General features: G+C 40.4%; 1 protein-coding gene across 1 annotated transcript; it reads left to right on the top strand.

The window, feature by feature from the left end:
* The first annotated feature begins 4,839 nt into the window (after window positions 1-4,839).
* Window positions 4,840-8,913, top strand: LOC126825151 (tubulin alpha-1A chain). The gene is made up of 2 exons (XM_050554655.2): window positions 4,840-4,936; window positions 7,518-8,913. Exons 1-2 carry the CDS (start codon window positions 4,934-4,936, stop codon window positions 8,868-8,870), a joined length of 1,356 nt encoding a protein of 451 aa, XP_050410612.1. The 5' UTR covers window positions 4,840-4,933; the 3' UTR covers window positions 8,871-8,913.
* Window positions 8,914-12,636: the final 3,723 nt, after the last annotated feature.

Below are 12,636 nucleotides of genomic sequence, written 5' to 3'. Positions count from 1 at the left end.
CCCAGTAATTTGAATTCTTTCATATAATTATACGTCTACTGCCTTTAGATAGGTAGATAAACATAATCTCACAGTTGTCATGTCATGACTCATGATATATTTTTATTTATATACATGTATAATAGTTGACAGACATGTAATTAACTTGGATTGATTGAAGTCAGTATCAAGTTTATGTTGTTTAGAGGGGGGTTAAGTTGTTATAATGAAGTAATCTTTGGTAGTTATTAGATCAGTTATTGCATTATTATAGATTAGGTAGTTGATTAATCCTACAGTCCTCTTGAGCTTTTCTTAATAGCCTATTTATTTCGGATGACCCATGCACAAATTTAGTACAATTAAATAAATTTGTTACTAACCCTATTATTGCAGGATAAATTTCAAATGGGTTTTAGAATCGTTCAAAATTCAAATGTATTGACAGAAACTACTACTACACAGGGGCTTGTAACTATGTCCTCTAAAGAAGTATTGAGTAGAATGTATTGGCAGTAACTACTACTACACAGGGGCTTGTAACTATGTCCTCGAAAGAACTATTGGGTAGAATGTATTGGCTGTAACTACTACTACACAGGGGCTTGTAACTATGTCCTCTAAGGAACTACTACTATACAGGGGCTTGTAACTGTTGATATAATATACATGTCCTCTATAGAACTATTTGGAGAATGTAATAATAATTTGCGGCCATTTTCATGCAATCTATTTTGTAACTGTAGGCATGCTCCTGATATCTGAAACTGGGGCTCTTGTTAAAGTCATATTTTCTACTGTTAAATCATTGACCTCACTGGAGAACTTGACTGTCATTCATTGAATGACATTAAAATATCCAAAAATGTAACCATAAAATACAATAAATACAGTTAAATTCATAGATGATATATGTAAAAAAATTAAGAAAATGCTAATAATTGTCATATTATTTGGGACAAAGATGAAACAGGTACATCAATTTGACCAACAAGTAAAATTTTGAAATGAAAGCACCTAGTGCACTTTAGTCTTTGTCCCATAATAATCACGAATGAACACTTGTCATAAGTGCACGTCTGCAAGCTTCTCTGGGCATCACCGAAACAAGCACCTGTTGGTATCTCCGACACAAGCTCCTGTGGGTGTCTCAGAAACAAATTCCTGTAGGGTATCTCAGCAACAAGCTTCTGTGGGTATCTCAGAAACGACCACCTATGGGTATCTCAGACACAAGCACCTATGGGTATCGTAGCAACAAGCTTCTGTGGGTATCTCAGAAACATGCTCCCGTGGGCATCTCAGAAAAAGCATCTGTGGGTATTTCAGAATATGTAAGTTTCTATGAATGTGACATCATTAGTTGAAGATCAGCAAAATTAATTATTTTGGTTAATGGCGTTGTTTGATTTATCAATTAGAATCAGATCATTCATTTATTGGTTTATCATTTATTTTGTTGTTAGATGCTTTTGATTGAATTTTAAATAATTTTTGTTTTTGTTGAATTGTTATCTGACTTATAAATTGACAATAAAAAAAATACCTACCCCATATTGGAATGTTTATTTTATTTTGGAAGCCACGGTGGCTAAGTGAGTAAGATGCTGGCTCACTAGCCTGGAGGTCACGGGTTCGATCCCGGTGTTGGCCGAGTAAGTTCATCAGGATTTTCTGGTGTGGTTTCCACTTGCAGTGGTGCAGGACGGAGGGTCTGATAAGAACAGCTGTCTAGTCGTTCGGATGGGACAGAAAACCGAAGTCCTGTGTACACATTGGTGTGCATGTAAAAGATCCCTTGGCAGTTGGAATTTTATATAAGAGTAGGCTGTAGCGTCGCTGTCCAGGCAAAATTACCCTCATAGCACACTGTATGTCCCTTGTCAGTGGTGCAGGACGGAGGTATGGACAAGAACAGCTGTCTAGTTGTTCAGATGGGACAGAAAACCGAAGTCCTGTGTACACATTGGTGTGCATGTAAAAGATCCCTTGGCAGTTGGAATTTTATATAAGAGTAGGCTGTAGCGTCGCTGTCCAGGCAAAATTACCCTCATAGCACACTGTATGTCCCTTGTCAGTGGTGCAGGACGGAGGTATGGACAAGAACAGCTGTCTAGTTGTTCAGATGGGACAGAAAACCGAAGTCCTGTGTACACATTGGTGTGCATGTAAAAGATCCCTTGGCAGTTAGAATTTGATATAAGAGTATGCTGTAGCGGCCACTGTCCAGACAAAATTACCCTCACAGCACACTGTATGTCCCCTTGTCAGTGGTGCAGGACGGAGGGACGGACAAGAACAGCTGTCTAGATGTTCGGATGGGACAGAAAACCGAATTCCTGTGAATAAAAGATCCCTTGGCAGTTGGAATTTGATATAAGAGTATGCTGTAGCGCCGCTGTCCAGGCAAAATTTCCCTCAAAGCATGATGTATGCCTGTCTAAATTAGTCCAATGGGATGTTAAACCCCATTTCATTTCATTTATTGTATTTTGTGGGAGCCATGATGGCTTGGTGAGAATGGCGCTGGCTCAATAACTAGGACGTCCCCGGTTCAATCCTGGTGTTGGCCAAAACAGTTCCTCAGAATTTTCCATCATGGTTTCCAGTAACTGTTGTCAGTGGGGCAGGACAAAGTGTCTGACCAGGATAAAACATCTAGTTATTCGGATGGGAGGAAAACCTGAGGTTCACATGTATACACATTGGCATAATTTTTTAGGTGTTGCATCAAGTGAATGCCGGTGGGGCAGAGTATTCTTCTTACTCTTTTGAAAACAACTGATACTGCTTTGGCATTGAAAGAACTGGTACCCATGGGAAAACCTGATACTACTTTACCATGGAAACACCAGTTACTATGCATGTACCATTACACAAATTTGTCTTTGTTTTGCAAAATGTGCGACAAATCGGTCAATCCATTGTAGAGATACTGCAGTTTTTATAGTGCACACTGAAATGTGGTCATATATTGTCTGTCACCCCTTTCCTTTGCTCTTCCTAAGTGGGTAAGAGGCTGGCTCGCTAGCCTGGAGGTCAGGTGTTTGATTCCTGCATTGGCCGAGAAAGTTCATCCAGATTTTCCGGTGTGGTTTCCCCTTGTCAGTGATGCAGGACGGAGGGCCTGACAAGGACAGCTGTCTAGTCGTTCAGATGGAACGAAAAACCGAGGCCCTGTGTACACATTGGCGTGCACGTAAAAGATCCCTTGGCAGTTGGAATTCGATATAAGAGTAGGCCGTAGCGCCGCCGCCCGGGCAAAATTTCCCTCATTATGAGGCTCATAGCACACTGTATGGTGTATGCCCGTCTTCATTAGCCCAGTATAGGAGCAGAACAGTAGGACGTTAAACCCCATTTCATTTCTGTCCTTGGGTCTTCACGAGTCTTACACATTGTTGTTTATAGTTGTTATCAAGAAGCTTGGCGACACCTCCCCGACAAAATACTTTGATCTGGGTAGACAAGAACTTTAATAATTACACGAATTTAGGCTGTTTTGGACATGGTATCATTACCATATCATATGACATTAATTAAATTTATTTTCTTGTTAAATAATTTAACAGAAACCAAATACCCACAGTATATTGGTTTACGTGATTTATGATAATCTGCGTTTACCGGTGGTTAATCATTTTATGACACACCTCATGGTAATAAAACGACTTGTATATCACTACAAGCCTACTTGAAATAAACTACCTGATGTATCTATGTATAAATTATGATGCTGAAAAGGGCATGTCAGCGTCAATCTCGGCCGGCTGTATCCATAGCAACACGATGATGACAATTAATAATAAATGGGGTTTAAATATCACACTCTTTCGTATCAGCCAGTTCACGTACCTTTTAATATTCTAAAATACAGATGTGACGTCACCCATTGATGTTTGCGTACCATTATTTCAAATAGGCTAATCGTACGGGCAACTTGCCAATCGTACATTATTTATACTAGTGAAATCTTGGACTCACCTGACGTATTTCACTGTAAAGCACGTGCGGAGTGTCTGTATTGTAAGTCGTTTAAATACGCCAGAAGTCTCAATCGAATGGAAATCTCTGGCGTCTGGTTATTCGAGTATACACTGAAATTATGCATTGCACATGCTCTCCATATAAGAATATGAAGTCCCCGTTTGACATGACTTGTGGAATATGTCTAGCCTCATTCTTCAAGTCCCTTGTTACAAATGACGCTGAAACGCATTATGGTACCAATGGTAAAATGCTTATTATTTTGTCTTGAATAGTGGATATCGGAAGCCCATCCTTTCCCGGTAAGATCACAACATCAATGTTGATTTAAATTAACAAATAATTCGTGTTTTCGATGTGGAAGATTTTGGATGATATTGAGTTCTTGGCTACTTTAAGACATTGCGTAATATCTCGCTCTCGACCATTAAACAATACATATATAAGGTCTAATGAAGATGATTATACGCCCTGTTGTGTGCGATTAGGCAATTTGGCCCTCACAATGGCGCTACGGGCTACTCTATTTTTTCTGTTTTTTGTTCCATCCTATGGACTAGTGATTAGATGTTTTTCTTTACCAGACCTCGTCTTGCACCACTAGCAATGGGAAAACTATGTCGACAATGACGATAACGATATGGCATGACGTTAGAAAAATATATATATATAGAGAGAGAGGAATGGGGTTTAACGTCCACTCGACACAGGCTATGTAAATTATGTACACCCACAGTGATTCACTGTAGCATGTTAATGAATTCTGAATGGTATAATCTTCATTTATCTCTCTATATAAAATCATTGGTCAGCCTAAGGCGTTGCTAGTGGTAACACGACAACAAATCGTGGAGGGTGGGGTTGCGGGAGTATAAAAGGGGCCAAGATAACCCGAGCTGTTATAACAAGATATTAATATCTCACTGTCGACCCTTCTTGTCTTTGTGAGCACAGTTTTATCTTCAAAATGGTAAGTTTATATTATATTATTTAAACGTTGCGGTATTTTGTCATTTTATTAATTAAAGTCGTAAAAGATTTTCTAAGACATATTCCACACACCAGAAATTATTTTGTCAGTTCACTGATATAGTGTAAAATATTTAAACGGATTTAGAGTAGAATATTGAAACATATTTTTAGTGTTTAGAGTACATAACGTATTACCGTATATTATAAACCTATAACGGTAAATATCTTTGATCTTTGGGGTATATTCTATGCCAGCAGGCGACTTTGGATATATACAGGGGAATTTGGGGTTATTCTTCTGAAAGTTTTTCTTTAAACCTGTAACAGGTCATTCTTCCAGGGTAGGTTTTTTTTCATAAGAAAACATGATATAAGGTTTTTCTTACTGGAATTCTGGGATAGTCTCATTCTACGTACATGTAAACATAGACGGTTTATAAGCAAGATAAAGTCCTCGACTTCGGTTAGTCTAGGTAAGAAAGATTTCAGGAAAAAACTCAGTCTCGGGCGTTATCCTACATTGAATTAATCCACTTAGTAAGTGCAGGAGGACCGCACCACACATAAACACCATGCGGATAAAACACACAATTAATACACATTACATTGGAAGTAATAAACAACAAACTTATATTAAAGTAGCTAAGTCTCTAACTCAATATCATCAAAAATCTTCAACATTGAAAAAACGATTTATTTGTCAAATTAAATCAACATTCATGTTGTGATCTTACCGGAAAAAGATGGACTTTTGATATCCAATATTTAAGACAAAATAAACATTTTACCATTGGTACACGAATCGTGTACCATAATGCGCTTCAGTCCCAGTTGTATCAAGAGACTCGAGGGACGAGGCTAGACACATTGCACCAAATCAAACGGCGTATGTAGACTGGAATAACCAGACGCTAGAAATTTGCACTCGCTTGAGACTGCTGGCTTATTTCGCCGAACATAACGGATTTGAAATTGGAGTAAAAACGGAAACCATTGAATGTAAATCAGTTTATATACATTCATATTACAGTATTATATGCGTTGCGACACACTTTTGTCAATTTCTAGGTCCCAAATATTAGCGATTTAGCTCCTTTAATCAAATCAAGTTAAAGGATCTGGGGACCTGTTATACTTCTAAGATATTACTTCATACTTGAATAATATTACTTTGACTGATGTGGTGGGGGGGGGTGGCTGAATGGTTAGCGTGCGCGCGCTGTATCATAAAGTCTGTCATTGAGTCGACTGGCGTGGTTTCAAATCCCCGGTTGTACGTGACAAGGAGTAGGGTCGCTTGTCCAACCTTGTGGGTTTTCTCCGGGTCCTCCGGTTTCCTCCCACTGCTAAAGACCCCTACGCGCAAGCGAATTATTGAAATAAAATTAAACCATATGTTAGTCCCGAAATGACCTAGTTTGTGTTGAGTGGACGTTAAACCCCTTTTAAATTCTCTCTCTCTCTGACTGATGTGGGACTTTTCTTTTAGATCATCTTTGTTAAATTCATGTATTTCTTTCCTTTGTTTATCCATAGGCGTACGTACTAGACTATTTGATTATTTTTTATGGGGATGGAGGGGTGTTTGTGTGTGGGCGGGGGAGGTTAGGGGGAGGGGGTTCTAATATCACCCGACAAGGACTTACCCGGATATATCTAAACAGGATATGTATTTTGATAGTATTACTCACGGGTGTGTGATAAAACTCATGAAAATCCTCTCACAGCGATATAGTCGACCTAATTTATTTTTAGATGATATCCGTTCTGTATTCGGTGTCACGGCTCTTAAGATATTATACGGTATAGGTTATCATTTGGTTGATTATATTTTCATAAATGAAATGGGGTTTAACGTCCTACTGTTTTGCTCCTATACTGGGCTAATGAAGACGGGCATACGCCATACAGAGTGCTATGAGGGAAATTTTGCCCGGGCAGCGGCACTATCGCCTACTCTTATATCGAATTCCAACTGCCAAGGGATCTTTTACGTGCATTCCAATGTTTACACGGGACCTCGGTTTTTCGTCTCATCCGAAGGACTAGACAGCTGTCCTTGTCAGGCCCTCCGTCCTGCATGACTGACAAGGGGGAACCACGTCGGAAAATCGGGATGAACTTTCTCGGCCAGCGCCTTACCCACCTAGCCACCGTGGCTCCCATATTTTCATAAAACATCATATTCTGTTCTATATGACATACTAACCTGGAGGTCCCCATGTTCGATCCCTGCATTGGACGAGAAAGTTCATCGGAATTTTCCGGCGTGGTTCCCTTGTCAGTGGTGCAGGACATGGGGCCTGACAACGGACAGTGCATAGTCGTTCGGGTGGGACGAAAAACCGAGGTCCGGTGTACACATTGGCGTGCACGTAAAAGATCCATTGGCAGCTGGAATTCGATATAAGAGTAGGCCGTAGCGCCGCTGTCCGTGCAAAATTTCCCTCATAGCACACTGTTTGGCGTTTGCCCGTCTTCATTAGCCCAGTTGAAGCAGAACAGTAGGACGTTAAACCCCATTTTATTTCATTTCATTTCTGTCACCTACTGATCAACTATTCTCTCTATCGTTTCAGCGTGAGTGTATCTCTGTTCATGTCGGCCAGGCCGGAGTCCAGATGGGCAACGCCTGTTGGGAGTTGTACTGTTTAGAACATGGTATCCAGCCTGATGGTCAGATGCCATCAGATAAAACTATTGGAGGTGGAGACGATTCCTTCAACACATTCTTCAGTGAGACTGGTGCTGGTAAACATGTACCAAGAGCTGTGTTTGTTGACTTGGAACCAACGGTTGTAGATGAAGTAAGAACTGGTACATACCGCCAACTCTTCCATCCTGAACAACTCATTACTGGTAAAGAAGATGCCGCCAATAATTACGCTCGTGGTCACTACACAATTGGTAAAGAGATTGTCGACTTGGTCCTTGATAGAATCAGGAAATTGGCTGATCAATGTACTGGTCTTCAGGGCTTCCTCATCTTCCACAGTTTTGGTGGTGGAACCGGTTCTGGTTTCACATCTTTACTAATGGAAAGATTGAGCGTCGATTATGGAAAGAAATCAAAACTCGAATTCGCTGTTTACCCAGCTCCGCAAGTTTCCACTGCTGTTGTTGAACCCTACAACTCTATCCTGACCACTCACACCACCTTAGAACATTCCGACTGTGCTTTCATGGTAGATAATGAAGCCATCTACGACATCTGTCGCCGAAATCTCGATATTGAACGACCCACCTACACCAACTTGAACCGACTCATTGGACAGATCGTTAGCTCCATCACTGCCTCTCTCCGATTCGACGGTGCACTTAACGTCGACTTGACCGAGTTCCAGACTAACTTGGTTCCTTACCCACGTATCCATTTCCCTCTAGCTACCTATGCCCCAGTCATCTCAGCGGAGAAAGCCTATCATGAACAACTGACCGTGGCTGAAATCACCAACGCTTGTTTTGAACCTGCCAACCAGATGGTAAAATGTGATCCTCGTCATGGTAAATATATGGCATGTTGCATGTTGTACCGAGGAGATGTCGTTCCCAAGGATGTCAACGCCGCCATCGCTACCATCAAGACAAAGAGAACCATCCAATTTGTTGACTGGTGTCCAACTGGTTTTAAAGTGGGTATCAACTACCAACCACCAACTGTTGTACCAGGAGGTGATTTAGCCAAGGTACAGAGAGCTGTTTGTATGTTGAGTAACACTACCGCTATTGCTGAAGCCTGGGCTCGTCTGGATCATAAATTTGATCTGATGTACGCCAAGAGAGCTTTCGTTCATTGGTATGTTGGTGAAGGTATGGAAGAAGGTGAATTCTCTGAAGCTAGAGAAGATCTGGCTGCTCTAGAGAAAGATTATGAAGAAGTTGGTGTTGATTCAGTTGATGACGAAGGAGAAGAAGAAGCCGAGGAATACTAAACTAGACATAACTGTTGATTTTTAATAAATGAAATAAATAATATTTGTGTCTTGTTACTCCCGAAACCTCCCTCATAGCACATTTTCCGGCGCGATTTCCCCTTGTCAGTGATGCAGGACGGAGGGCCTGACAAGGACAGCTGTCTAGTCGTTCGGATTGGATGGAAAACCGAGGTCCCGTGTACACATTGGCGTGCACGTAAAAGATCCCTTGACAGTTGGAATTCGATATAAGAGTAGCACATTGTATGGCGTATACCCGTCTTCATTAGCCAAGTTCGGACTTCGGAGCAGAACAGTAGAACGTTAAATCCCATTTCATTCCATTTCCCTCCTAGCACACTGCATGACATATGCCCATCTTGACAGACCGGATGTAGCAGATGAGTTAGACGTTAAACCCCATTTTATTTTATTTCCTTCCCTAAAAGCAAACGGCATTGAATTTTGTTATTCTTTTGAGAATTGATGAAAACGAGAACGGTACCGGTAAGGGTTGTACAAACCCGACACAATCGACAGTTCGAGCCGTTCACGCAACTGTCTTATCATTGGAACTTCATTACTTAAAGGGACATTGTCACTTTTGAGGGGGACTTTTGCGCTTGGTACTTTATTTTTCGATTTGGCGTAATAATACCTGTATATGATTGGCAGCTGGAAATCAAAACAGGAGGATTGTCTTGTATATGATATGCGTGTTGGATGTGGAGAATATGGCCGATCCTATTGTTATCTCCAGCTTATTTCCAGAATGGTACGGAAAACCGTTCGGAACACGTTAAAGTTTGATCCATAGCACGCTCGTCGGAATGCAATTCATTTTATGGAGGCGTGTGAGGGCTGTCATGTTTTGTTTAAACTAATGAACATAAATTTGCAAATTATATCTCTTTTTTTCTCTCGGGGAAACATGATTGTCCCTCCCTCACCCTACCTCAGCAACACGATTGCGACAGCCCAGCGCTGTAATCCACAGTGGAACAGTTTGACCAGTATAGTGATAGAATCAAATAATACTGAAAATGTAACACAAAAATAATCCTAAAAATGTATCGGGGATTGGATGGCCTAATGGTTAGCGCGTGCGCGCTGTATCATAAGGTCTATCATTGAATCAACTGGCGTGGTTTCGATTCCCCGGTTGTACGTGACAAGGAATGGGATCGTCCAACCCCGTGGGTTTTCTCTGGGTCCTGCTAAAGACCCCTACGAGCAAGCGAATAATTGAAAAAAAAATTGAACCATATGTTAGTCCCGAAATGACCTAATTTGTGTCGAGTGGACGTTAAACCCCATCTCTCTCTCTCTCTCTCTCTCTCTCTCTCTCTCTCTCTCTCTCCTCTCCTCTCCTCTCCGTGGTGTACACGGAAGCTCCGGGTTTAGTTCTTTCCAAATACATAGGCACCTTTTCTTGCCTGACCAATGTCCGTCACTACTGGCAATGGTGGAACAGGGCTGGAAATTCCAAGGAACTCCCCGTGCTACTAGTTCAGAAGCTACCAAAAATTCAATTTGCATCTCGAGTACAAAAGGTTTGATACCTGAAATAAGTAGATATGTGATCGAGGCCCCCAAAAAACGCAACTCTTGAGTTATGGATTATTATTATGTTACATCAACGAAACCTGTGGAAAACATTTTCCTCTAGGATTCCCAATAACAATATAATTCCTTCTGAGTAGTCAAGTTTGGAGATAAACACACTTCTGAGTAGTTGTTAGTTCGCCATTGGTAGTCCAAACCCAATCTACCTTAAATGCATAGCCCAGTATAAGTACAAAGTGTGTATTAATTTGTTCTTTGTGATCCCCTAGGACAACACGAATCCTTCAGAGTAGAGTGGTTAATTTTGGGAATCATCTCGCTTCTGGATAAGTCATACCCAAACCACCTTAATAGCATATCTAAGTACACACCTTCAACAAAAGCACAAAATGGGTATCAGACCGTTCCTCGGGACCCTCCCCCAACCCACTTTTTTGTACCTGAGATGCTAATTAAATGTATAACCCAGGGCTATACATAGAAAGAAAGAACGAAAGAGATGGGGTTTAACGTCCACTCGACTCAGACTAGGTCATTTCGGGACTAACATATGGTTTAATTTTATTTCAATAATTCGCTGGCGCGTAGGGGTCTTTAGCAGTGGGAGGAAACCGGAGGACCCGGAGAAAACCCACGAGGTTGGACAGGCGACCCAACTCCTTGTCACGTACAACCGGGGATTCAAAACCACGCCAATTGACTTAATGACAGGCCTTATGATACAGCGCGCACGTGCTAACCATTTGGCCATCCAACTCCTTCGGCTATACATAGACATTTAATACAACAGATAAGAGATATTAGTGCATATTCTACTTAAATTTAAAACAAAATATAATAATAATAATAATTGACATTCAAATGACACGCCTTTATTGAATTGGGTTGAAAATATAATTTTAGATTTGATTGCATTTTATGACCATACAATTTCATACTGTGACTTCACAAATTAACCACGCATGGTTCTCGTTTCGTTGATACTATCCGGTTTAGACGGACTGACAGTAAAATTGACCGACTGGAGACCTAACCGTCAGTAAATTTACATGACATAAAATTAAAATTAAAAAGAATTTAATCTTCAAATAACGAATAGCGAAACGCGAATCAACTTCACACCGTTGTCAGAATCCTTTGGTTTTGGTAAGAAATTAAACAGAATGGGGTTTAACGACCTACATGTACTTTTCTGCTCCGACCGGGATAATGAAGACAGGCATACGCCATAGAGTTTACTATGGGGGAAATTGTTCCGAGATAGCGGAGCTACGACCTACTCGTATATCGAATTCTAACTGTCAAGGGTTCTTTTCCGTTGCTCCGGTTTGAGACATGATTTTATATACAATTAATTCAATTAAAGTCAAATACCAACTCGATTTATTTGCCAGTTTTATGATTATCTAAGCTGACTGGGTGTTAAATCATTTATGCCACTTTTGAAGGTAATAAAACGACTTGTCTGTACATGTATAAATATATATCGATACTTGCACACGTGAACAACCACCTGATATAGTTATACATGTATCTATAAACTGGGGAATAAAAGGCACGTGAATGTCACTCTTGATATATGGTTGGCTGTATCCTATAAACAAGTGAGGCGGACAATCTCATTAAAACAGATCTATATTTCGTTTCGTTTTTTATCCTTTCGATGGCCTACAGTACATGGAGATCTGACGGGCTGTACTGGAAGGTCGCATAAGGGGTTGTACGAGCGGCTTTTGATCCTATGACGTCAGACATTGATTAATTAATCAGCGTTGACGCTTCTAGTGGTTTATCCACAGTTCCGTGCAAGAGGTCGCCGTAACAGACCATTTCATTGACTAATCCCTCACTTCAATCAAAACGCCGGTAATATAACAACTCTTCCAGATCCTAGTGAAGTGAAGACAAGTAAAACGAAATTTTTGAACTATAGATATATATATAAAAAAAACCGAAACGAAATAGAATCTGTGTTATACTCAGATTGGCGAAGCAGACTGAGATAAATAAACGATTCGAATGAATTAGATATTTCGTTAAACGTGTTTTTTTAAACGTTAAATTGAATTCTCCAAATCTGCAATGCATCTGGAGGAGCTACTTAAAAAGCTTTTAAAATCCCCCTGAATGAGCGTGATAGCTCACTGTTTATGACTATCTCATATTGAATAACTGTTTAAAAAAATTATAAGTATACTGCAATAGCCGTGTAGGAGAA

The sequence above is a fragment of the Patella vulgata genome, chromosome 6, assembly GCF_932274485.2.
Source record: "Patella vulgata chromosome 6, xgPatVulg1.2, whole genome shotgun sequence".
NCBI classification, from domain to species: Eukaryota; Metazoa; Mollusca; class Gastropoda; family Patellidae; genus Patella; species Patella vulgata.
Note: the sequence above shows the minus strand (reverse complement) of the source record. Positions and strands in the feature narration are given on the sequence as shown.